The 27974-nt window shown below is 44.8% G+C and overlaps 1 protein-coding gene across 10 annotated transcripts; it reads left to right on the forward strand.

Annotated features, from left to right (window-relative positions):
• LOC132390281 (zinc finger protein 239-like) lies at positions 1 to 26700 on the forward strand. 10 transcript variants are annotated; one of them, XM_059962891.1, is made up of 5 exons: positions 28 to 178; positions 5009 to 5174; positions 8092 to 9559; positions 10862 to 10936; positions 24763 to 26700. In XM_059962891.1, exon 3 carries the CDS (start codon positions 8413 to 8415, stop codon positions 9448 to 9450), a length of 1038 nt encoding a protein of 345 aa, XP_059818874.1. In that variant the 5' UTR covers positions 28 to 178; positions 5009 to 5174; positions 8092 to 8412; the 3' UTR covers positions 9451 to 9559; positions 10862 to 10936; positions 24763 to 26700. The 10 variants fall into 10 exon arrangements, with proteins under 10 accessions (XP_059818868.1, XP_059818870.1, XP_059818874.1 ...); XM_059962893.1 differs by lacking the exon at positions 10862 to 10936; XM_059962888.1 differs by having other exon boundaries at positions 8092 to 10936; positions 24697 to 26699.
• The last annotated feature ends 1274 nt before the right edge of the window (positions 26701 to 27974 follow it).

Genomic DNA, 27974 nt, shown 5'->3' on the forward strand with positions numbered 1-27974 from the left:
GAAAGGCAGTGTTGATTTTTCGTTCTTTGTGAAAGTTGGTTGGCGGTGTGTTCGGGATTGGGAGGGGGTTCTCGCCCCTTTGGACGGGGAGCCGGAGGCGGATTATTCTCTGTGGGGCAACACCAACAATTTTCCTTCGGTGAGTATTGAAGCCGGTTCCGAGCGGGGAGGTCTGACGGTGGGTAGTGAGTTAACTTTCCAGAACTCAAGCAAGATAAAGCCTGCAGATGTTGGGAATGGGAGCAAAGCGCACAAAATGCTGGAGGAACTCAGCAGGCCGGGCAGCATCTAGGGGAAGAATACAGTCGGCATTAGCAGCCGAAACCCTTCGGCTGGACTGGAGAATAAAAGGTGGGGGTGGGGAGGGAGAGAGAAACACAAGGTGATCGGTGCAACCTGATGGGGGAGGGGATGAACTTTCCCGAACTGGCGGCCTCGCCTCGCTTCCTTCACAGAATCTGCCGGGGTCGGTCCGGGTTGTGAGACCTTCTCACCGAACCGTCTGAGATGAGCCGCCGCTCAGCCCCTGTTCTGGTCCTATTAGCAGGATGAAGTAAAACATGCTTCCATATTGTTACTGACAGAGAATTGTACAATTTACGTTCCGTGTGTTTTCTGAATGTACTTGCCTGTGATGCTGCCACAAGTCAGTGTTTCTTTGTACCTGTACCTTCCCGTACTTGTGCACTTGGCAATAGATTCAACAGGACCTGAGAAATCTCAGTGAGATTTGATTCGTGATCATCATCTTGGCAGCTCGGTAGGTTAAATGTATGACAGTACACTGTAAAATGCAAAACCCTGAACAGTGTCGATGATCAGAGGGATCTTAGACTCCAAGTTCATCGCTCCCTGAAAGAGACTGCACAGATTGATCGGGTGGTTAAGAAGGCAAATGGCATGGTTGTCTTTATTAGTTGAAGCACTGAGTTCAAAAGTCGGGAAGTTGCGTTGCAGCTTTATAAAACTAGTTAGAGCACATCTGGAGTGTTTCATACAGTTCTGGTCGCCCCCATTCACGGAAGGATGTCGGGGCATTGGAGAGAGCGCAGAAGAGTTTTACCAGGATAGTGTCCGGATTAGAGGGCATGAGCTGTAACGGGAGGTTGGACAATCTCATGTTGTTTTCTCTGGATAGATGTTTATATGATTACCAGAGGATTAGAAGCAGTGTCTCAGAAGGCAGCGTCCATTGTTAAGGAACTCCAGCACCCAGGGCTGCCCTTTTCTCAATTTTACCATCAGATAGCGAGGTACAGAAGCCTAAAGGCACACACTCAGTGATTCAGAAACAGTTTCTTCCCCTCTGCCATCTGATTGCCAAATGGACATTGAACCCTTGAACACGACCTATGCCTCTTATAATCTTATACACCTCTATCAGGTTACCTCTTATCCTCCATCACTCCAAGAAGAAATGGCCGAGTTCACTCCACCTATTCTCATAAGGCATGCTCCCCAATCTAAGCAACATCCTTGTAAACCTCCTTTGCACTCTTTCGAAGGTTTCCACATTCTTCCTGTAGTAAGGTGACCAGAATTGAGCACAGTGGTGTGTGACCAGGGTCCTGTATGGCTGCAACATTACCTCTCGCTTCTAAACGCATTCCCACGATTAATAAAGGTCAATGCAATATGCATCGTCTTAAACAGAGAGTCAACCTGCGTCGCAGCTTTGAGTGTCCTATGGACTCGGACCCCAAGATCCCGCGGATCCTCCACACTGCCATGAGCCTTACCATTAATGCTATATTCTGCTATCACATTTGACCAAACAAAATGAACAACTTCAAACTTATCGGGGTTGAACTCCAATTGCGACCCCTCAGCCTGGTTTTGCATGCTTTCGGTGCCCGCTGTAAGTGCTAACACTTTCCACACTATCCACTATCCACTATCCACAACACCCCCAAGCTTTGTGCCATCAGCAAATTTACTAACATATCCCTTCACTTCCTCATCCAGGTCATTTTATAAAAATCACAATGAGCAATGTTCCCAGATATATGGATACTGTAATTGATTTAGTTATTTATTTTTAGGATTATTTTTCTTCTATATTGCGTATTGCATTGAACTGCTGCTGCAAAGTTAACAAATTTCATGATGCACGCCAGTGATAATAAAACTGAATCTGAGTGGACAGATGATATATTTTTCCTGGGGGTTGAAATGTCTAATACACTTAAGGTGAGAGGAGATGTAAGTGGCAAGTTTGGCTCTTTTCACAGAAGTGGTTGGCAGCTGGACTCTCTGCCTGGGGTAGGAGATCCCACCAGCCACGTGATCCCGTTTGCCCCCCCATTTAACCACAGATGTAACAATCCCTTCGCTCATGCTCACAGACTCCGGGTGGGCGGTGTTTTCCTTTCTGCTCCGTACTGAAGAGGAATGTCTGTGGGATCGGGGAAGGTGTCCTCGCCTCCTGGGTCGGGGAGCCAGAGGTCATATCACAGTCTGTGGGCCAAAGATATTGCTGTCCCATCGGTGAGTACTGCGACCGATCCCGAGTGGGGAGATCCAATGTGGGCCGTGAGCCTCGAACTGAGAGCCAATTACTCATTTATTTTCCGATTATCTGGGCTGGTCAAAAATGTGTCCCCTTCACTTAATCTGCATTGAACGATCCAAACCAGGAGCACAGGCTGTCTATTTCTGCAGAGTTGAAATGGGTGACCCACAGACAGGTCACATACGGCTTTTTCTTGCAGAACTCTCCCGCCCTCCAGTTTGTGATGCAAGATCACATGTTGTGTTGGGGAAATCTGATGTTGGCCACTGAGTCCCGTTAACTTTCCCCAAGTCGCCAAGCTTGCTGAGGCTCCTCACATTTGTCCGTGAGCTTTGTGGCTATTGTCTTCTCCCGGACTGGGGTGGGTGAGAAAGGAGAATGTCCCAGGTTGTGTGGATCTTTGATTTCACTGCCTGCTTTACCGAGGGACTGGGAAGTCTAGGGGAAGAGTGGTTTCTGTGATGTGCTGATCTGGATCCAAAAGTCTCTGCAGATCCTCACAGTCAGAGGCAGAGTAGTTACCATAAAAAGCATGAAGTGTCCGGATGGAAAGCTTGTTGATAAAACTACGGTGAGGATCAAAGTATATCTGGCAATGTTTTTACTGCTTGTTCTAACTTTGTCATTTTGGAATCCTTTATACAGTAGTATGTACCATTAATTCAGTATCTGCATATTGCTGGAGAACCATCAGTGATTGTCCTTGATCTCTTCTCCCATCTGGTTACATCTGCTCATTCCTTGCCCATCTTGTTCAACCTCTGTCCAGTCTCTCTGACCCCAGCTTCAGTGATATGCATCAACTATCTGGGTCAGCCTTGGTCCGCCCTGTATCACACCTTTTCAGTGATATATATCAGCAATCCTTCTAACCATAGTCTTCATTGTGAACTATTCTTTTACACCTTTGACCTCACTGAGTTATTTCCAAAATCACTTTTTGTTAGCTGGAATGCCAGAGGGTCATCAGGTCCCATTTCTGTTGTGCATTGGTGTGGAGGGTCTAGTTTTTGAACTGTGACTGGCTGACACATTTCATTGTATTACAGTCAGCAAAGAGTACTGGGAGAGTTGGTGCTTGGACCCTAGTCCTGTGATGGCTTTGACTTCAGTTAGTGCTTCTACAGAAGGGGCTGGATGGTCCTCCTTCTGCAATGAAGCAGAAATTTTGAGCAGCTGCACATTGGTTGTGGGGAAATCCCGGACTGCACTACCCAGTGTGAGATCTGTGAGGTTGGGTCCTGGGATATTACAGTTTTCGATCCAGGTAAAATGGTCCCAGGAATCGAGCTGCTTGGGCTTATGGGGTGTTGAGCAAGTACTTCTGTTGTAGGATCAGATGTTAGTTTCTGGAGTTCCTTTGGAAGCATTGACTGCTAATCTGAGGAGTGGCTATGAGTAAATGGGCTGTTCTGTGTTTACAACAGGAAAAATAGACCTGCGAGTTTGGTGTTCAAACTGTGTTTAGAAATCCCCCCCACTCACTGTCATCTGTTGGCCACTCGGTGCAAGTCAAGCAGAATCTCAAGTTGCTGGAGATCTGCACTAAAAACTGAAAACGTTTGAAGTCATTCTGATGAAACGTTATTAACCTGAATTGTAGAGTTTGTTCCTCTCCCCACAGCTGTTCCTTACCTGCTGAGCGTTTCTGGTAAATCCAGCTTCTTTATATTACATTCATCCTGGACTGGTTTATATTTCCTGAAATTGACCTGATTTAACCTGGGAATGGAAATGGCTCTTTCTGTGCTGGTACAACAGTGAAGAAAGCACAACTTTCCCTATCAATTAACCTGGTACCAATTTGTCTATTTTTCCTGGAAATGTGTTCAGTGCAGTTGTTGCCAACAAGGTTCACATGAATAATCTCAGGAATGATCGGCTTTATGTATGAGGAGCATTTGATGGTTCTGGACCTGTGCTCAATGGAGTTCAGAAAGACAGTGGGAGTGGTGGGGGATGTATGGTTAAGTAAAACTACAGAATGCTGAAAAGCCTGGATACAGTGGACATGCAGAGGATGTTTCCATTAGACAGAGAGTCTGTGATCTCACAGCATCGTCTCAGAATAAAGATGTTTCCCTTTAAAACTGAGAAAAACGTATTGTCCAAAAGATGTCTGATCTGTGGAATTTGTTGCAGCAGAGGTTGGTTGAGGTATATTGATGACAGAGATTAATGTATTCCAGATTGCTAAGTAGCTGCAGGGTTACAGGAGGAAGACAGGAATATGTTGTTGGAATAAAAATCAACCATGGTTGAATGGTGGGCAGACCAGATGGATTGAATCATCTACTTCTGTTCCTGACTGAATGATTGCTCCTTATCCCATATCATTTTGTGACGTGTGAGGGACAATAAAAGATTGTTTACTGAGATCATTATATCTGCATTCAACTTCTAACTTTCAGTGAGTTTTGTTCTTAGTAACATTAAGCAGAAATGTTTGCTTCTCCGTTTTATTGTTAATGTGCTTTATTTTCTCTCTGGTTAAAGTTCAACCTGCGGTGAAAGGTCTATTGGAAGAAATACCCCAACTGGAAGCAAACCACAGCTGAAGACGGGAACAGCAACAAGTGAACCAGCCCGAGGACTGAGAGCATCAACTAGAGAGAACGCTCCTGACTCAGAGTTTCCATTGATTCAGTCAGGAGAAAGTTTGGTGAGTCTCATTTAGTCAAACATTGAGGTCATGGTTGAGCATGGTACGATGAATGTGCTGAGCTGTGTATATCACAATGCAAGGAGCATCGTAGGAAAGCCCAATGAGCTCAGGAAAGGGAATTATGATATTGTAGACATTATTGGAACTTGTTTACACCCAATAGTCTTAGGGATTTAGAGGAACAAATTTGTAGACAGATTGGAGACCATGCCAAGAAACAAAAGTTGATTCAATAAGCGATTTTGACTTTCCATATACAGGCAGTCCCCAGGTTACACATGAGTTCCGTTCCTGAGTCCGTCTTTAAGGCAGATTTGTACGTATGTTGGAACAAGTACATCCGGTATTATTTAGTGTCAGTTAGTCAAACGTTTGTCTTAGTATATAGTATATATTTTACTTTTCTATGTATATAAAACACTTATAAGTATGTATTCCAATAATTAAACTATTGTGTTGCTTAGTAATAATTGTAGCTTTCATCAGGGCAGGGACTTTCACATCCTCCATTATTCTCACTTTATCCATTATCATTTAAAATTGTTACAATAGTTGACCGACTGCAGCCTAATGCTTTTCCAGTGACGGATGGCATTTCACCTCTTTCCAAATGCTTTCTTATTCACACTTTATTTTCAAGTGCGATTGCTTCCTGTCAGTGGAACAGAAACACTGCAGGCGGTGGGTGCCGACCTCTGCCAGCTCCAAAGCTCCACTGGGTCCAAAGAACTGCAACACTAAATTCCCCAGGTCCTAAACTGTACACTGAGACAGGTTAAATGGGACAAGTGGGGGCTGTGCTCGGTTTGGGTATTTGATCCTCCACAATATTCTGTGTGGGAATTTAAACTGGAGGTGGCGGTGTTTTATTTACTAGGTCGAGTTGCGAGCTTGACATCAACCCTGCATGGAGGGTACGGGAGTCACTGGATCGACATCAACCTGGCACGGGAGCAGTCTGTCACAAAAACAAACTCGAGAACCTCCGTTCTCTAGCCCAGTGCTGAGCTGACTGCGCCACCAGCTGACAGGAATGGTGGGAGGGGTTTGTGGTGTCAGGGTAAATCTTACTAAGAAAAATTTAAGCCCAATACAAAGTTAAACACTCAACACAGTAGAGGCAATGACTTAAAGTGGTGGACTGCGTTCTCCTTCCTCGGTTCGTAAGAACAAGTTGCTCGTAAGTCGGACATTTGTAACTCAGGGACTACCTGTATTGATTGGGACTCGAATAGTGTAAAAGGGGTAGATGGGGTAGAGTTTCTCAAATGTGCCCTTAATCAGTATGTAAAATTCCTGACGTAGAAGTGTGCAATAAGCTGTTAGGAAATGATCAGGGCTTGTGACAGAAATTAGTGATCATAATGCCATGAAATTCAAAATAAAGATAGAGAAAGAGAGGTCTGGACCACGGGTTGATATTCTAAATTGGAGAAAAGTCAATTTTGATGGTAACAGGAAGGATCTGACAAGTGTGGCTTGGGACAGTCTGTTTCCTGGCAAAGGAGTACTTGGTAAGTGGGAGGCATTGAGAAGTGAAATTTTGAGAGTGTAGAGTTTGTATGTGCCTAAAAACATAAAAGTTGAAACGTCACCAGTGCAGGGAACCTTGATTTTCAGGAAATATTGAGGCCCCGGATATTTTGTTCCTCTAAATGCCTCAGACTGTTGGGTGCTGCCAAGACTCATTAATGACTACAATATCATAATTCCACTTCCTGCGCTCATCTGACTTTTTTTTAGTTGTCTTCTGTTAGGTTCTAAAAGCTTCCAAATAATGTTTGCTCTTTTGTTTTCCCCTCTCTTTGGCTTTTATGTTGTCTTTGGCTTCTCATTTCAGCCACGGTTGTGTCCTCCTGCCTTTCCAATGCTTCCACTTCTTTGGGATGCATCGATGACTCAGCTTCCAAAATGCTCCCAGAAACTCCAGCCATTGCTGCTCCGTTGTCACTCCTACCTTTTCCCTTCCAAACAAGTTTGGCCAGCTTCTCTGACATAGAAACATGGAGAAGTTCAGTACAGAAATAGGCTATTTGGCCCATCTAGTCAATGCTGAAAAAAACATTTAAGCTGTGCAACTACCTGCACCAGGACCATCGCCCTCCATACCCCTACCATCCACACTCCCATCCAAACTTCTTTTAAATGGTGAAACTGAGCTCATATTTACCACTTGTGCTGACATCTCATTCCACCCTCTCACAACCATTTCAGTAAAGAGCTTTTCCAAATGTTCCCATTAAATTTTCACCTTCTCCACTTACCTATGACTTCTGGTTATCATTGTACCCAACCTCAGTGGAAAATCCTCCTTCCATTTACCCTATCTTTACCCTCATAATGTTGTATACTTCTGACAAATACTCAAAGCAATGTATAATTTAATTGTTTATGTTTAGAGCATTTTTAGGTGTATAAGCTGATGAGGGGTATTGATCATGTGGATATCCACAGGTTTATTCCCAGGGCTGAAATCACTAACACGAGGGGACATAGTTTTAAGGTGCTTGGAAATATATACCGAGGGGATGTCAGGGGTAAGTTTTTTTACACAGAGAGTGGTGGGTGCGTGGAATGCACTGCCGGCTATTTGTGTGAGAGTGTTTCAGTTACTGTGGGGGAGGAACCCATGCAGCTCAGTGGGAACAGGGAATAATACCAATCGAGAGAGTCAAACTGAGCCAGGTCACAGATTGGAGATGGCAGATTCTTATAGAGACAGGAAGAGCGTCAGAGAGTTTAATGGTCATTCCAGATACCAGCACTGTGCCCAGTTAGAAGGTGATTTCTCTCTCCAAATTGGGTTAAACTTCACTGTAACAGTGTGATGTCAGAACACACCTTGACAACTCAAGTGATCTCAGCTGAAATGTTGTTCTGCACCAATTGATGGATTTTGTAAATCTTTTCACAGGTTAAAAATGACAAGGAATTTGTCTATGGGAATGTCTAACACAACACACATGTTTTGCTGTCTCTTTTGATATTTAAGAAGTGGAGCAAGGGATTCACTCGATTATCCTTCCTGCTCAGACTGTGGCGAGGGATTTACTCGGTCATTTCAATTGAAGGTACATCAGCAAGTTCACACCGGGACAAGGCCATTCACCTGTTCTATTTGTGAGAAAGGATTCAGTCGTCTTCCCACCTGTGGACACACTAGTCAGATCACACTGGGCAGAAGCTCTTCATCTGCTGAATTTGTGGGGAAAGATTCATTTTGTCATCTAACCTAATGGCTCACCAGCGAGTTCACACCAGAGAGCGGCCATTCACCTGCTCAGACTGTGGGAAGAGATTCACTCAGTCATCCCAACTGAAGGCACATCAGAGAGTTCACACTGGAGAGAGACCATTCACTTGCTCAGAATGTGGGAAGGGATTCACTCAGTCATCCGACCTACTCACACACCAGTCAGTTCACACTGGCGAAAGGCCATTCACCTGCTCAGACTGTGGGAAGGGATTCACTCAGTCGTCCGCCCTAATGGCACACCGACGAGTTCACACTGGGGAGCGGCCGTTCACCTGCTCGAACTGTGGGAAGAGATTCACTCGGTCATCCCAACTGAAGGTACATCAGCGAATTCACACCGGGGAGAGGCCACTCACTTGCTCAGACTGTGGGAAGGGATTCACTCGGTCATCTAACCTAATGGCACACCAGCAAATTCACACCGGGGAGAGGCCGTTCACCTGTTCAGACTGTGGGAAGGGATTCACCTGCTCATCCCAACTGAAGGTGCATCAGCGAGTTCACACTGGGGAGAGGCCGTTCACCTGCTCAGAATGTGGGAAGAGATTCACTTGGTCATCCCAAATGAAGGTACATCAGAGAGTTCACACTGGAGAGAGGCCGTTCATCTGCTCGGACTGTGGGAAGGGATTCATTTGCTCATCCCAGCTGAAGGTACACCAGTCAGTTCACACTGGGGAGAGGCTGTACACTTGCTCAGTCTGTGGGAAGGGATTCACCCGGTCATCTCAGTTACTGAGACACCAGTCAGTTCACACTGGGGAGTGGCTGTTCACCTGCTCAGACTGTGGGAAGGGATTCACTGAATCATCTCAACTGAAGGTACATCAGAGAGTTCACACTGTAGAGAGGCCATTCACCTGCTCAGACTGTGGGAAGGGATTCACTCGGTCATCCGACCTACTGGCACACCAGCGAATTCACACCGGGGAGCGGCCATTCACCTGCTCAGACTGTGGGAAGGGATTCACTCGGTCATCTAAGCTGAAGGTACATCAGCGAATTCACACTGGGTAGAGGCTGATCACCTGCTCAGACTTCGGGAAAAGATTTTCTCAGCCAAATCAACCAAGTAGGCATCATTGAGTTCTTACCGGGGAGTGTCCGTTCACCTGCTGTGAATGTGGTAAGCAATTAACTCAGTAATCAGACACAGACATACTTTATTATTCCTGAGGGAAATTGGGTTTCGTGACAGTCGCACCAACCAAGAACAGGAAATATAGCAATATGAAACCATAAATAATTAAATAATACTAAGTCAAGTATGCTGTTACGTACCCAGTAACTGGGTTAACAGACCAGCAGAAATGGAAGGATATGTTGGTGTCTGGTGGTTCTTTAACTAAAGGTGTTTATTCGTAAAATAAACCAAAGAGTATCAATAATGCAAATATACATATAAAACAGGTTAGCAATAATAAACAAGCTCTATCAATATCTAGGGGTATATGAATAGTCATAAGAGAATATAAAGTTCAGTTCAGTTCGTCCATGCTGAGGTAGCTGTTGCTGTGCTGCAATTGGAGAGAGAGAGAGGGGGGCAGAAAGCGACCAAGAGATTGGGCAGCTGCAGCAAGCAAACCTTCTGTTGTCTTCTTATTCCGTTGTACCATTGTGGTCATTCGGTTATGACCCCTCCGTTCTCAGCTAGACTGTTCTTCAGTGGTGGACTCATCACCCTGGCATGACTGGACACACACACAAGTCCCCACCAGCCCTGCCGTCACACTGTGAGCCTTTGTGACCGATCTTCTGATTCGGTCCTCTAAGCCCCCACCTTCCTGTGGGTGCACAACACTCGGTCAGTGTCCACTGGTGTGTTTGAAGAGTGTCTCCCCAGACCCGTCTTTTATCCCCACTGACGGGGTATCAGCCATCCATCAACTCAATATGTCTATGTCCATCAAGCTAGGCCACTCCTGCTGTCTCTTCAGGAATGTTAACGAGCAAAGAAGTGTCCCGGCAGCAAAAGGTTTCGTTTACCTGTCCATCAGTGAAGCAGCCATAATACCTAAATCAGTCGTCTCTCTCTTATCTGTAGCAGATATCTCTACCTCTGTTCTTCATCTCTCTCTCACTCTCATTAGCTGCATAGTCCTCAAAGGGGGGGGGGGGAAGGGTCAGCTCTGGACCCCATTTCCATCAGGTCTGTTCAGCACACATAACACCCCCACCCTTCAAAGAATCTTCACCGGGTTGAAAATTCACTAGTAAAGCACATTACAGAGTCTAATCTAATACAGAAGTGGTCTTTAACTACAAGGATAACACAGGTATACTTTCAAATTAACACCTGGATAAACAATCAGCAATTACATTGTCATTTCCCTTTACATTTTGTATTTTAATATCAAATTCTTGTAACAACAGACTCCAACTAAATAACCATGTATTTTTATTCTTCATGTTTGTCAAAAATACCAAGGGGTTGTGATCAGTATAGACTATCACTGGTTTCTACGCTGGACAAATGTCGACCTCAAATTGCTGTAATGCCAGGGTAAGTGACAGTAATTCTTTTTCTACAGTGGAGTTAATTCTTAGCTTAGGTGTATATCATAAAGAGTGAACCAATACATGTGTGATTATAATGTAGTACATTACAGAAGTTTGTGCAAATAGTAATCTCTGGTTTACTGCTAAACCTCACTTTCAGTCAACCTGCTATGATATCATCTTTAACTTTCACAAGCTTCGTCCAGAAAAACAAAGCTGATCACCAAATAAACTAAGCCCATTTTCTGAACTTCCACACCCACTCATTAATTTTAAGCAGGTCATTAATTTTATCTTCAGGATATTTAATTTGATTAGTTTCCTTGATGACACTAGCAGATGGTCTCTCTGGGCCAAAACAACACTTTAAGTTCTGCCTCTCCAAATCACATACTTGAGCAACATCACCAAGTTGTTTATCCTTAAATTTCAAAACAAACATCTTGTTAACAAACCATTGTTTAGTTAACGGTCTCTTCCCTTTGCACAACAGTCCTGGAACCAAACCCGAATTTACATTTACTTTATTCAAAAGTCGAGTAACACTTTTTCCCTCAGTATCTTCAATAACATCCATCTCACCAGCTTTTATCTCATCACTGACTTTTAATACACGTGACTGAGAATCCTCACTCTCTACTGGTGCCAAGGTTAACCCTTTCTTCATGGAACCAAGTCCATTTGACCCAAAAGGATTGCATTCCTTTTTAACCAAATCAGACATTTCAGACCTTTCCTGAGTCTCCACACAAGGTTCAGTAACCTGAACACAGGCCAATGGGACAACTGCCTCTTCTAGGCTTTCAATACCAGTCCCAGTTTCAAATTCCAAGTTCCCCTTATCCTCCCAGTTACTCTCTGGGCAACACCCATCTGGAGTAAACTCAACCTTGCAGGTTAAAACAACCTCGTCTGCTAACCCAGCGGACTCCCTCAAGGTAGCGGCATCCTTTTCATCTCGGAAAGCCTTTGCATTATTGAGAACACACTTAAATTCTTCAACTACAACCAGCTCTGTCAATCCAGAAACATCATCCGTGTCCAACCCTGGACCTTCTAACTGCCACATCTGTTCCTCATCTTGGCTCTGTGCCTCCATAAATTCCTTGCTCACTCCAAAATGTCCACCCAGGGGTATCTTATGGGCCAATTTCAAGATTCTGTTCCTTGACAACACTGACTCTGCTTTGTCTCCCTTACTTTCTTTAGCCCCACTATTCTCCGTTTTACCATCCTCCAACCTCTCCTGGTACGGGGCTGGTAAAAACGTCTCAGCTAAATCAAGGTTGGACTCGGCTAAATCAGGGGTTGTCTTAACAGCTTTCCTCGACATTCTTCTGGTGACTGCACCTGCGGGATTAAATTCAGGAACTATGGGTGGGGGCTCAGTCCTGGCAGGCTTACTCGTGAGCTGAACTGCAGAGGAGACATCCCCCCCGGCCAGGTCATTCCCGAGTAAGACATCTACATGGGGTATCGGGAGTGCAGCCCGTACCCCTGTCATGACTGGTCCAGATACCAGGTCACTCTTCAGAAATACTTTATGTAACGGTATGGCCTCAGTTCCTTTTCCAACCCCTTCTATCACGTTCACGTCACCAGTATCTGCCTCACTATTGAATTCCAATGCTCTGCTTAGGATTAAGGACTAAAAAGCCCCAGTGTCTCTCTAGATTCTTACTGGCACTGGGGGTGACCCCTCCCTCACAGGTACCAACCCGGTTGAAAGGGATTTCTCACATCCCTCCTGAACTCGGTTTAGCTCCTCTTTTAACGGCATTTCAACCGGCTTAACACAGCCCGTCGGCGCGGTCGCCTTTCCTTTCCCCGTCTCCTTCTTTGGAGCAAAGCACTTAGATGCTATGTGGCCAGATTTCCCACTGTTATAACACACACCGCTAGGAGACCTGCCAGACGGCTTTTCCTCCTTGTCTTTTCCGGTAGACCCCGGCTTAGTCTCAGACTTAGCCGTTAGGCTTTCTCTACCACCCCTACTACTCCTGTGGTAGCACTTATTTGGGGAAAATTTCATTTGATGGGTTAAGGCGTATTCATCTGCTAGCTTGGCAGATTCTGATATGGACTTATTCTTCTTCTCGTTCAGGTATCTCCGGACATTATCCGGAACACAATCTTTTAATTCTTCAATCAGGATCATCTTTCGTAGGCAGTAGAAATCCTCCTCAACCCCTTCTGCAGCGCACCAACGGTCAAAGTACACACACTTGTTGTATGTAACCTCTGTGAACATCTGATTCCACTGCTTCCTTAAGTCCCTGAACTCTTGTCTATAGGCTTCAGGTACCAGCTCATAGGCCTGAAGGATAGCCAGTTTTGCTTCCTCATAATCCTCTGCAGCCTCCATAGACAACACTGCATATGCACGTTGAGCCTTCCTTTTAAGTACACTTTGTAACAACACCACCCACTTATCTCTAGGCCACTTCTGGTTCACGGCCACTTTTTCCCTACAGGAAAGTGTTCTAACAACTCTGCCTTGAATATCTGCATCGTGACATAATGTTCAGCTATCTTACGTTGCATCTCTGCCATCATCATCCCTTTCTTAACCTCCTTGAATTCGAAGGACTCCACCATTTCCCAAAACTCAGACTTTTTAGCCTTCTTTAATGCCACAAAGTCTGGACTTAACAGAAACTCGTCAACATCCATTTCTGCTGCCTGTCTTTCTGGTTTCTCACACAACCAGATCAGATAAGGGAAATCTATCATTTTAGCTAAAGGCGTTTATTAGTAAAATAAGCAAAACAGTATCAATAATACAAATACACATATAAAGCAGGTTAACAAAAATAAACATAGAAGTGTAGGAATAATAATCAATAATAAGAAACAAGCTCAATCAATGTCTAGGGGTAAGTGGAAACCAGCGCAGGACCAGCCTATTGGCTCAGGATGTCTGAAACTCTGAGGGAGGAGTTGAAAAGTTTGATGGCCACAGGCAGGAATGACTTCCTATGACGCTCAGGTTTACATCTCAGTGGAATGAGTCTCTGGCTGAGTGTACTCCTATGCCTAACCAGTACCTTATGGAGTGGATGGGAGACATTGTCCAAGATGGCATGCAACTTGGACAACATCCTCTTTTCAGACACCACCGTCAGAGAGTCCAGTTCCACCTCCACAACATCACTGGCCTTACGAATGAGTTTGTTGTTTCAGTTGGTGTCTGCTACCCTCAGCCTGCTGCCCCAGCACACAACAGAAAACACGATAGCACTGGGCACCACCGACTCATAGAACATCCTCAGCATCGTCCGGCAGATGTTAAAGGACCTCAGGAAATAGAGACGGCTCTGACCCGTCTTGTAGACAGCCCCAGTGTTCTTTAATCTAACCACATGTAACTCTCGCTTTGGCCCTCAGCTTAATATGGGGGGTGATAGACCCGCAGCCCGGCCAAACTAAAGAAATCTCGTTTTGGTGGATGCTGTGTGCCGTGTCCCCTGTAGTAAATCAGTACCCTGAAATACAAAACAGTACACAATATGTGATTAAATGATTGAGCTTTATAATTCTTACTTTGACCCCAGGGTTAGTAAAGAAAACAAAAAAAAAAAGAAAAAGGGCCCAGTCTCTCCATTCACGTCTTCTCATCTCTCCCCAGCAAAAGAGCACAAAATCTCTCTTCCAAACTCACAAGAAAGAACATTTCTCTCATTGGATAGCCTCGCACTGTCACCTCTAGTCATAACCTAAACATTGTTATACTTGTGACAGACTACCAGTTTCACACTGGGGAGAAAGTTTCAATAGGCTGCATGCTGGATATTTGTCCATCACTGTTGCTGAATGCAAGTTCGAGACTACTGTCGGTGCTGAACTCTGCAATTATTGCTGCTGCTCACCACACCCAGTCCTGCACCCTGGTCACTGGGCATGGGAGGAGTTTTTTCTGCTGCACATTCACCTTTAATGGGACGGGAGTTTAATATTCTGGGTCTAAGACAAATAAATCAGTTCTATGTTAAACTCTGTCTTGGTGAATTTACAACACACCTAGTGTACAGTAGAGAGTCAACTCGGGCCAGCTGGACCCAGTGATTCTGTCCACAACAGTCCTTGTAAATCCTCCGGTTTTCCCCCTCTCACTCTCCCTGTGGTGATGGGTTCCTAACAGTCACCACTCTGTGGGTGAAAAGGTTTCCCTTGAATTTTCTGCTGACTGAAGAAGTCGAGCTGACTGCAGTTCTGTCTGAGATGTTCTTCAGTTAAACTCCTTAATCACATCTCATTTCCACATTATGGGTCACTTTCCCTGCTTCTAAAGTGTTGTTAGAGAACACCACTGTTCTCTAAAAACTGAAAGCAGAATGGGAAACGATTAGTTGAATGCTCAATGAAGCAGGGTCGGAAACCAGAGGCGAGTCTGCACAGGGCAGAGTTTGGGGGTCTGGATGATATTTGACGTAAGAACATATGATGAGAAGGGGATCAGCAGCAGAATGAGGCAATGAATGACAGAGTAGCAACATTTGGAAGCTGATTGACAGAGAAAATAATTTGGTTGTCTGACTGATGACACAAACAATACCTGGGGTGCGGTGCTCCACTGGTTGAGGAACATGTGTGTGTTGGGAATGGTTTTATCTGTTGGGGGAGTTGTTCCTGTTTGTTTATCCTGTAATATTATATCTGGATGGTTCTTATGGATTGTCCTATCTGAAATAATGTATTGATTATCATCTAATTTGCAAGATTTTGACACTAAAACTGTATTGGGCTTGAATTTATTGTACCTTTATGAAGTGATGGAGGGCATTCATGAGTTTGTATTTTAAAGCAAGATTTTAGTGAATGATATTTGCCATTTCTTTGTAACTTTGTAAGTAATCAGATTGAGTAAATCTGCTGCAGGATCCTGGAATGTGTTGGATTGTGTCTGATTTCTCTGGCATTTTCTGCACTAACTTCCTCATTTGTTAATATTTCATGTATTTTTGATGTTTCCCCCCTTTTGTCAAACAACTTGTCCTGTATTTCTGCAAGGAACTCCTTTGTTTTTTAGGGGGAGAGGTCTCCAACTCTCAGTCAGGTGCTCAAGGCTTCCTTGTCACCACCTAGTCTACTCAGATCATTGGGATGTCTCCCATGGAGGGTCATACTCATTCCACTGGTTAAAGTTTTCTTCCGGAGTGATGATTGATTGTTCTGAGTTGGCCTCTCATGTACGTGTTCTGGTCTGTATTTCTTATCACGATTGCAAATACACACATGGAGTGCTGAATCCTGTTCATTTTTGATGAAAATATATACTTAAAAGTATTATCTGACTGTTTTTTCGTTTTTTTTATTGAAGTTCATCATAAAACAAAAATTTCCAGAAGATGTATTTCAGACATTGTAAATATATATCATATAATCATATATGCCACAAATCCCCACATAGAATTTATCTGAGGTATACACTTCTATAAGTGTGAAAGAAAAAACAAGCAAAAGGAAAAAAAAACTATGTACAAGTAGGGAGTGATCTTTTTTTATAACATATTCATTGATTTGTGAGAATAAAAGCAGGCCTAGAGGGATTATGTAGTTAAACCATTTTTCCCAGTATGAATCAATTTGTTCCAGATTATGATTATCTTCTCCATCTTGTCCATTGTAATTTCCATCCATGCATTTAAAGTTGGGCTCTCCTGTGATAACCATTTCCTAGTAACAGTCTTTTTACCAGCTGCCAACAATATATTCATTAAATATTTATCTTTTTTCAACCATTGAGGTATACATCCAAAATATATGGTCTTACTCCCCAAGGGTATTTCATATCTAACGATGCCATGTAGGGCATTGTGTATCCCCCTCCAATAGCTTTTGATAACAGGGCAGTCACAAAAAATATAATAATGATTTGCATTTCAATGTCTACAGTTTCTCCAGCAAACAGTGATGTTACTATCATAATGGGATTTCTGGGAGGGTGTAATGAAATATCTTATCAAGTTTTTCCATCCGAACTCCCTCCATTTCTGAGAACTGGTACACTTCCATTGATACCTCCATATTATTGTCCATTCTTCCTCAGATATAATTATCCCTCCTTCCTTCTCCCATTTTGTTTTAATGTTTGAAGTCAAATATGTTTTAAGATTTGACAAACTCTTATACATGCTTGTAATAATTCTACTACCGTTATCTGAATTATATGCTTTTCTAAATAGCTCTATCATGCATGTGCTTGCCTTGGATACAATTTTAAGCATCCTATTTACATACTGTCACAGTATTCCTTCTTTCATTATGTTGCAAAGAACTGTTATTCCTTTAGCTGTCCAGTCCTTAAATCTAGCATCCAATTTATTTGGTGTAAAATCTGAGTTATATGCACACCATTGAAGAATTGCAGTATCTCCCTCGAGATTATATTCTTTTATAATAGTTTTCCATATTAAGAGTCAATTTCACCCATGGATTATCAATAGTATTTATGTACCTTTGCAAGTTATTATCAGCCAAAACTGCTTGTATGGGGATGGGAAGTACCCGCTCCTCAATGTTTTTCCTTTGTGCGTCATACGATGGGTTGCTCCAGCACATCACAGCTCTCAACTGTGCTGCAAAATAATAACCTCGAAGAGGCCACATTCACCCTTTTCCTTTGCTAATTGCAAAGTTTTGAGATGAACTCTAGGCCTTTTACCTTGCCAAATATACCTTGATAACATCTTGTTCCATTCATTGAATTGATTTTGATTAATCTCTATTGGTAGGGTCTCAAAGAGCTATATCAGTCTGGGCAGTGTATTCATTATAATAGACTCAATCCTTGAACAGAAACTAAAAGAAAGGAATCCGGTTCCATCTTGCTATATATTCCTTAATGTTCTTTTTATATAAAGGCTGATAATTACATTCTGATAATGTTGCCTAATCTTTTAGCATAATGATGCCCAAATATTTGAAAGACTCTGTTTGCCATGCCCGGGGTTATCTACTTTCAATTTCTCTTGCTGGGCTGTAGTAATATGAAAGTAATTGGGTTTTATCTATGTTGATAATGTATCCTGATAATTGACCATATTGTTCAAAGGATTGCATCAATCAGGTAAAGAGTATGTTGGTTGCCCTAGATAGATCAAAATGTCATCCACGTAACAAGCCAATTTATGCTCTGCCCCTTTACTAGTAATTCCCCACTTTGTCTCATGTATTGAGCTAATGGTTCCAGATATAATGCGAAGAGTAGTGCTGACCATGCACAACCCTGTCTTGTGCCCCTTTCTAGGGTAAGACTATTTGATTAAATATCCATTGATTTTAATCCAGCGGTAGGGTTGTCATATAGTGCCTGTATAGTTTTAATAATTGTTATGGAAACCAAATCTATGTAAAACTCTGTAAAGAAAATTCTAATTAACCGAATCAAATGCCTTTTCAGCGTCCACGCTTATCACTATTGCTTTGATTTTATTTTTTTGTATATATGATCCATAATGTGAAGTATCCTTCGTATATTGTGCAAACACGAGGAAATCTGCAGATGCTGGAAATTCAAACACACACACAATGCTGGTGGAACACAGCAGGCCAGGCAGCATCTTTTGGGAGAAGCACTGTCAACGGCTCTGGCCGAGACCATTCGTCAGAACTAACAGAAAGGAAAGATACTAAGAGATTTGAAAGTAGGTGGGGGAGGGGGAAATGCGAAATGATAGGAGAGGACCGGAGCGGGTGGAGTGAAGCTGAAAGCTGGAAAGGTGATTGGCAAAAGTGATAGAGCTGGAGAAGGGAAAGGATCATGGGACAGGAGGCCTAGGGAGAAAGAAAGGTGGAGGGGAGCACGAGAGGGAGATGGAGAACAAGTGGAGTAATGGGCAACTAAGCATGTCAGGGATGGGGTAAGAAGGGGAGGAGGGGCATTAACGGAAGTTAGAGAAATCAATATTCATGCCTTTCTTTCTCCCTTATCACTATTGCTTTGATTTTTTTTTTGTATATGAATTTGTATACAAGTTCCCTCTCTTCAGCAAGAGTCATTCCTTTGCCGCCTGGCTGGCAGTTTCCGCAGCCACAACCCCCGCATTTTAGCTCGCATTCTGTAACAATACTATCCCACTTTCGATTTCCACACTCCATTTCCATAGCGGTTTTCTAGAACACAGAAGATGACTTCTGCAGTTTTATAAGTTTTGAGGCGAAGGTCTCTTCTGACTTTGTCGTCAAGACTGTCCAGCAGTTGAATGTTTTTCACCTCTCTTGAACCGGTCAGCTCTCTCTGCCTCTGGAGTGCTTCCCAGTCCTTTCTCCACCTGTGAAAATCACGTCTGCTGCCAGTAAACTTGGGAAGGGCCGTCGGTTTCAGTCTGATGGCTGGCGTGGGAAAATTGGAGGAAAAGCCCAATGCCGTCAGTGTTAGTCTTTCAGCATCCTCCTTTCTCCTTGCCTGTATGAAGTGGGCCTTCTTGGAAACCAGCTTGGGGACGTGGAGTTCGAGCCCCTTTAGGCGACTCTGAAGGTGCTTCCGATCCCCTGGCCGGTTCCATCGTTCCCACCTCCTTCGGTCTTTACCAGTCCTTGCAGGTGGTTAAGCATGAAGCCATACGCCTCCTGGTGGCCATCGGGTTGTACAGCAGTGACGTCTTCACATTCATCCTCTGCTGCTTGTAGTACGGTGAGCAACTCAACATTTCCAAAGTTGGTCCAAAGAGTCTCCCGGATCAACCTTCTGATTTCCTTCAGTTTCAACTCACACTCATTTGCCGTCTTTGCCAGGTCGGCTTTTTGCTGTTCAGTTAACACAGCTACTTTCTCTGTGTTCAGCTCCACCTCCCGTTCTGCAGTGAGTCCGGCCTCCACATCATCATTGGCTTCCATGACTTTCTCGGTTTCTATTGTGAGTTTATTGAAACTCACTCTGAGCTCCTCTTCAGACATGTCTTCATAGGTCCTGGTAATACTGTTGGCCAGACAAGAAAACAATCTTTTTGCTGTCATTCTCTCTAGCTTGAGTTGCTCAACTGATTTCCCAATAGCTTGATCAGACATGTTTGATTCCCTCTGCAGGGGAGAGTACAACTTTTTAGTGATGCTTTGATGTTGTTTTATCTGAACTTGATTTCCTTCCTATTTCAGGACTCCAGGTTATTGCTCTTGCTGTTCCAGCTCAAAGCTCCCAGATTTCTTTTTCCTGGTCAAACAGTGTTGTCAAGCAGTATTTTCACTGTCAAGTCGGAGTTCTTGCTCCCATGTGCAGCTTCCCCACTTGAAAGGGACAGAATACGCCTACCTGAAGGTTTTAACCGGATTCCACTCAATGACCAAACAACTTTCTTTCTTCTTCCTTTTTTATTTTTATTTTCGCAAGTGTGGCAGTTGGTAATTATTAGTCAGTAGTCATAAATAATCAGCGGTAAGTCAGTCATTAGTCTAGTCAAGGATAGTCATAAGGCAGTGGCAGTAGCAGTAGCATTAGCATTAGGATCAGGTGAAAAACTGGCTGCCTCTCGGACTTTGGAGATGATTTTGGACCTGCACCTCTGTTTCTCTACTGGACCGTTATGGTTCCAAACTGGGTGAACTCTCTCGAAGGTTCGCAAGCTCTTCTTAAGCCTCGCACCGGTTTCAAGAAGTCCCTGCATGCGATGATCCCGGTGGCGGAGTTCACCCAAACGCAGTGACAGCAGTGCTCCTTTCCCTGAAACAGTTTCAACAATTATTTAAAGTTCGGCATCTTACCGCGGGTTGTGACGCTGCTCCTGGCTGCCGATGTGACGCTGCTCTCGGACTGCCACTGTGACGCTGCGGGGTCCGCCCAAATGTTCTGGGCAGAAACCGCCCTCAGGCAGTAGGTTCCGTCCTCTCTGCCAGTGAATTCTTGCTCTTCCTTGATACCTTCCTGAAACTCAAGTTTGACTTGACAATCATGCACATTTGGTGGAGATGGCCGAGAAAATCTCTGACCAAAGACTGAGCAGGTGATCAGCCTCTACCCAGTGTGAACTCGCTGGTGTCTCAGTAGATTAGATGACAGCGTGAATCCCTTCCCACAGTCTGAGCAGGTGAACGGCTTCTCCCCAGTGTGAATTCGTTGGTGACTGTGTAGGCTTGATGACTGTGTGAATCCCTTCCCACAGTCTGAGCAAGAGAATGGCCTCTCCCCAGTGTGAACTCGTTGGTGACTGCGTAGGCTGGATAACTGTGTGAATCCCCTCCCACATTCTGAACAGGTGAATGGCTTCTCCCCAGTGTGAATTCGTTGGTGACGGTGTAGGGCGGATGAATCACTGAATCCGTTCCCACAGACTGAGCAGGTGAATGGCTTCTCCCCAGTGTGAACTCGTTGGTGACTGTGTAGGCTTGATAACTGTGTGAATCCCTTTCCACAGACTGAGCAGGTGAATGGCTTCTCCCCAGTGTGAATTCGTTGGTGACGGTGTAGGGCGGATGAATCACTGAATCCGTTCCCACAGACTGAGCAGGTGAATGGCTTCTCCCCAGTGTGAACTCGTTGGTGACTGTGTAGGGTGGATAACTGAGTGAATCCCTTCCCACAGTTTGAGCAGGTGAATGGCCTCTCCCCAGTGTGAACTCGCTGGTGATTTTGTAGATCAGATAATTGAATGAATCCCTTCCCACAGTTCGAGCAGGTGAATGGCTTCTCCCCAGTGTGAACTCGCAGATGTCTCTGTAGGTGGGATGAATTACTGAATCCCTTCCCACATTCTGAGCAGGTGAAAGGCCTCTCCCCAGTGTGAACTTTCTGGTGTCCCAGTAGTTGGGATAACCGAGGGAATCCCTTCCCACAATCTGAGCAGTTCAATGGCCACTCCCCAGTGTGAACTGACTGGTGTCTCAGGAGGTGAGATGACTGAGCAAATCCCATCCCACATTCTGAGCAGATGAATGGCCTCTCTCCAGTGTGAACTCGCTGGTGACTCTGTAGGTTGTATAACTGAGTAAATCTCTTCCCACAATCTGAGCAGGTGAATGGCCTCTTCCCAGTGTGAACTCGCTGGTGTCTCAGTAGGTGAGATGACTGAGTAAATCCCATCCCACAGTCTGAGCAGGTGAACGGCCTCTCTCCAGTGTGAACTCGCTGATGTACCTTCAGTGCAGATAACTGACTGCATCCCTTCCCACAGTCTGAGCAGGTGAATGGCCTCTCTCCAGTGTGAACACGTCGGTGCGCCAGCAGGTCAGATGATCGAGTGAATCTCTTCCCACAGTCTGAGCAGGTGAACGGCCTCTCCCCAGTGTGAACGCGCTGGTGAGCCATTAGATCAGATGACCGACTGAATCCTTCCCCACAAATTCAGCAGATGACCAGCCTCTGCCCAGTGTGAACTGACTGGTGTGTCCACAGGTGGGAAGACCGACTGAATCCCTTCCCACACACAGAATAGATGAATGGCCTTGCCCAGTGTGAACTGACTGGTGTGTCCACAGGTGGGAAGACCAACTGAATCCCTTCCCACACACAGAATAGATGAATGGCCTTGCCCAGTGTGAACCTTCAGTTGAGATTACCGAGTAAATCCATTCCCACTGTCTGAGCAGGAGAACGGTCTCTCCCCTGTGTAAAATGACAGACGTGTCAGTTGGTCAGATGACCGAGTGAATCCCTCCGCACAGTCTGAACAGGAAGGATGGCTGATTGCTCCTTAAATATCTAGACAGCGACAGCACAACTGGTGTGTTGCGTTTGAATTCCCATAGACAAATTCCTTGTCGATTTTAACCTGCAAAAAGATTTAAAAATCCATCAGTCGGTGAAGGACAACATTTGAGATGAGATCACTTGAGTTGCCAAGGTGTGATCCGACATCACACTGTTACAGTGAAGCTCAACACAAGTTGGAGAGAGAAATCACCTTCTAACTGGGCACAGTGCTGGTATCTGGAATGACCCTCAAACTCTCTGATGCTCTATAAGTATGGGGCACTTATGCCATCTCCAATCTGTGACTTGGCTCTGTTTGACTCTGTCCTTTTGAATTAGTCCCTCTTCCCACTGAGCTGAAAGGGTGTCTGGCCCCACGGGAACTAAACCCTCTCACGTAAATAGCCTTTGTTGACGTGCAGCTGGGGTTTCCCTTTATGTAATGTTAATATAAAGTTCCACAGTTTCAATGCCATGTCATTGCCATGTCCTGACCTGGCTGGTGGCATAGTGGCATCAGTGCCAGACTTCGGGACGAAAGGTCCCGAGTTCGAATCCGGCCGGCTCCCCTGCACGCTTTCCATCCGTGCTGAGTTACGAGCTGGTGATCTCTTTGGAAACTCACCTGGCAGAAGTTTCCCCTCATGTTCCCCTGAACGTTTCACCTTTCACCTTTCACCCTTAACCCACGGCCTCTGGTTATCGTCACACCCCACCTCAGTGGTAAAAGCCAGCTTGATTTTACCCTATCTCTAACCCTCATAATTGTAGAATACCTCCATCGAATCTCCCCTCAATCTTCCACATTCCAAGGAATAAAGTCCTGGCCTGTTCAATCTCTCCTTGTAACCCAAGTCCTCCAGATCTGGCAACATCCTTGTGAATTTTCTCCAAACGCTTTCCAAGTCTTTACATCTTTCCTGTAGGTTGGTGACCAAAACTGCACACAATACTCCAAATTAGGCCTCACCAATGTCTTGTACAAAGTCAACATAACATATAATTCAGTACTTCGGATTATGAAGGCGAATGTGCCAAAATCTTTCTTTCCGTCCCTATCGAAATGTGTCAACAGTTTTAGTGAAATTTTGACCTGTATTCCCAGATCCCATTCTTCAACAACACTCCTCCATGTCTGACCAGTCACTGCGTAACACCCACCCTGGTAGGTCCTACCAACATGCAACACCTCGCATTTGTCTGCATTGAATTCCATTTTCCATTTCTCAAGCCATATTTCCACCTGGTCCAGATCGCACTGCAAGCCATGATAGTCTTCTCACAGTCCGCTGAATCCCCAGTCTCAGTTTCATCCACAAATTTGCTGATCCCAAACCATCTGATCATCCAGATTACTGATATAGATGACAAACAATAACAGATCCAGCACTGATCCCTGTGGCAACCACTAGACACAGGTTCCAGTCAGAGAGGCAACCATCTGCTACCAAACTCTGGCTTCTCCCAAAGACAGTGTCTCACCCAATTTACTGTCTCATCTTGAATGCTGAGTGACTGAACCTTCTTGACAAACCTCCCATATGAGACTTTGTCAAGTGCCTTGCTAAAGTCCATGTAGACAACATCCACTGCCTTGCCTTCATCCACTTCCCTGATAACTTCCTCGAGAGACTCTGTAAGACTGGTTAGACATCACCTACCATGCAAAAAGCCATGCTGTCTATCCTTAATCAGTCCACATCGACCCAAATACTTATATATCCAGTTTCTGCACTTATGTTCTAATAACTTTCCCACAACTGATGTCAAGCTCAATAACGTAACATTTTCTCATTTATCCTTAGACCCCCTTCTCGAACAGTGGAACAACATTGTCTGTCCTCCAATCCTCCAGTACCTCACCTGGCACTACGGATTATTTCAATATCTCTGCTTGGACCCTGACAATTTCTGCACTTGTCTTCCGCAGGGTCTGAGGGAACAACTTGTCAGGTCCTGGGGATTTATCCATGCTAATTTGCCTTAAGGCAGCAAAACCTCCACCTCTCTAATCTGTCCAGGGTCTCTGAAGTTGATGCTGCTTTGCCTCACCTCTATCGACTCTGTGTCCATCTCCTGAGTAAATACGGATGCAAAACCACTATTTACAACCTCCCCCATCTATTTTGTCTCCCGTACAGATTACCATTCTGATCGTCCAGGGTGGGCATGTTTCTGTTCTGACCTTCTCCATGTTTCTGTGACAGAGAAGCTGGCCAAACCTGACTGGAAGGGGAATCTGGTAGGAATGACGATGGAGCAGCAATGGCTGGAGTTTCTGGGAGCAACTCGGGAGCTGAGTGATAGACACATCCCAAAGAAGTGGAAGCATTGGAAAGGCAGGAGGACACAACTGTGCCTGAAATGAGATGCAAAAGCCAACATAAAAGCCAAAGAGAGGGCAAATAATAGAGCAAAAAACATTGGGAAGCTTTAAGAAACCAACAGAAGACAACTAAAGCAAGTCAGATGAGCTCAGGGTGTGGAAGTATGATATTGTAGTCATTAATGCATCTTGATAGCACCCAACAGCCTGAGGAATTTAGAGGAACAAAATATCTGGGGCCACGATATCTCTTGAAAACCAAGGTTCCCTGCACCAGTTACCTTTCAACTTTTATTTTGGTAGGCACATACAAACTCTGCACCCTCAAAATTTCACTTCTGAAGAACCCCCACTTACCAAGTGCTCCTTTGCAGAAAACAGCCTGTCCCAATCCACACTTGTCAAATCCTTGCAAATACCATAAACATTGATGTTGCTCCAATTTAGAATCTCAAGAGAGGTCCAGACCTCTGTTTTTCCGTACTTACTTGGAATTTCATGGCATTATGATCACTATACACAAAGTGTTCCCATTCACTAATTTTTGTCACCAGCCCTGGATCAGTTCCCAACAGCTTATTGTACAATTCTACGCCGGTTGTTTTATGTACTGATTAAGGAGCATTTGACAAACTCTACCCCATCTAGTCCTTTTACAGTATGGGAGTCCCAGTCAATATATGGAAAGTTAAAATCACTTACTATATCAACTTTTGTTTCTTGGTATAGTCTGTGAACTCTCTAAAAATTTGTTCCTCTAGATCCCTCAGACTGTTGGGTGCAACCAATTCCCAGTAATGCCTACGATATCACAATTCCATGCCCTGGGCTCATCTGGCTTTCCTGCGATGCTTCTTGCATCGTGATTTCCACAGCTCCACGCATTCATCGCACCAGGCTCAAGCATTTGATTACTGACTCTATCTGAGCTCTGAACCACATCTGTCTGGTGTCAAGAAAGCAACCTGTCCCTCAATGTCAGGAAAACATCTGACACTGAATTTTGTGGTGAGGATGCAGGAAAGGTTTTCTTCTGATGACTCTCCATGCAGGTCATATTTGTGCAGGTGTCACTGCACAGTAGAACAGTGCACCACCACTCCAGAGTCTGCTAAATCTTCCTGAATGTTTTTTACAGTCAAACAGGGGTTTTGATTTGCCTTTCTAGCAATCCTACGAGTAGTTCTCCCAAAAAGTTTTCTTGGTCTTCCAGACATCAACTTGACCTCCACCGTTCCTGTTAAATGCCAGTTCTTACTTACATTATGTACTGAGGAAACGGCTACCTGAAAATGCTTTGCTATCTTCTTAGAGCCTTCTCCTGCTTTGTGGGCATCATTTATTTTAACTTTCAGAGTGCTCAGCGGCTGCTTAGAGGAGCCCATGGCTGCTGATTGTTGGGACAAGGTTGGAGGAGTCAGGGTATTTATAAGGCTTTGCAATTTGTACAGCCTGGCCTGTCCTAATGATGATTGCAAACAAGCCATAGCCCTAACAAGCTAATTCAGATCTGAGACCTCGGTAAAATTTAACTGAGAGCTCAAATCTCTTGGGGTGCCTGAACTTTTCCATGGTGCTCCTTTCCCTTTTTTCTCCCACTCTAAAATTGTACAAAACAGAAATAATACACTAAACTCCTGATGAAGGGTTTCGGCCCGAAACGTTGTCACTACCTCCTCCCATAGATGCTGTCAGGCCTGCTGAGTTCTGCCAGCATTTTGTGTTTTTAATAATACACTCATCTTGCTTAAAATGTTGAATGTTTTGTCTTTAATTTTCTGACTTTTGGAGACCAGTTCACCTTCTACTCACTTAACTATTCACAGTAACAGGAAGTTTGACCACTGGTGCCCAGCCGTTTGCATACCACTGTATGGGATGGGGTGGAGAGTGCGGGGTGTGACAGGAGAAAGGGGGAGGAGAAGGAGGACTGACAGGGAGCGAAGTGGGAGAACGCGTGGGGTGAGTGGTAGATTTAGAGGATGAGAAAGAGGGGAAGACAATGTGGGATACGGGAGACAGCAGGGAGTGTTTGAGAGAGGGGAGAGGGTGGGATGTAGGGAGAGAGAGAGAGGTTGAGAGCTGGAAATGGAGGTGGTTACAGAGTGGCGGAGGTGAGTGAGTGAGAGACAAGTTTGATTGAGGTGCGTGAGAGAGGAGGAGATGGAGAGGGGAAGACAGAGGGTAACTGAGATTGAGAGTGGGATGGCGGGTGATAGGGGTAGGGACAGGGATTGTGGAATGGGAGAGAGAATGGAACAGTAAGAGAAATAGATGGAGAGATGGAGAGAAAGAGGGAGAGAAATGAAAAGAGTCATGACAGAGTGAGGAGATGAAGAGAAACAAGAGAGAGGAGTATGATTTATTACTAGAGGGGTAGAGAGAGTGGCAAAAAAGGAGAGCGCGAGGAAAGGGGTGAAAGAGTGGGAGACTGGTCAAGTAGCAGTGCAACAGGGATAGGGAAAGAAGCGGGAGGGAGAGAGGCGGTGAGGAAGCACGGATGATTGAGGGGGCGATGATAAGGAAGGGGTGAGGGAGAGTAGAGACAGTGAGGGAGAGAGGGAGCAAGAAGGAAGGGCTGGAGTAGAGGGCCCTATGAGGAAGAGGAACTGTGAGGAGGGTGTGGTGAGGGAAATGGGGTAAGTAGCTAGGGGTGAGTGAGAAAGGCAAGGAGATTGGTGAGTATGATCTGAATTGTTAGATGAACTATTTACTCAGTCCCCAGTTGCAGGGTCATTAATCACGTATGTTCACAAGTCACGGAACAAATCCACCATGCGATTACGGTTCCATGCTGGGAATTATGAGTGTGAGGGCAGCTTGCTGTTCTCGGTGTCGGATGTGGGAGGTCCTGGAGTCTCCTAGCCTCCCGGACGTTCACATTTGCGCCTGGTGAGCCGAGCTGCAGTTCCTAAGGGACTGTGCCAGGGAACTGGAGCTGCAGCTCGATGACCTTCGTCTGGTCAGGGAGAGTGAGGAGGTGATAGAGAGGAGTTACAGGCAGGTGGTCACACCGGGGCCATGGGAGGCAGACAGGTGGGTCATGGTTAGGAGGGGGAAGGGGAAGAGTCAGGTACTAGAGAGTACCCCAGT

Source organism: Hypanus sabinus, unplaced genomic scaffold (genome assembly GCF_030144855.1).
Source record: "Hypanus sabinus isolate sHypSab1 unplaced genomic scaffold, sHypSab1.hap1 scaffold_829, whole genome shotgun sequence".
Taxonomy (NCBI): Eukaryota; Metazoa; Chordata; class Chondrichthyes; order Myliobatiformes; family Dasyatidae; genus Hypanus; species Hypanus sabinus.

Coding starts and splice junctions, on each gene's coding strand:
- LOC132390281 (XM_059962885.1), top strand. CDS start 8,413: ATGGCTCACCAGCGAGTTCACACCAGAGAGCGGCCATTCACCTGCTCA.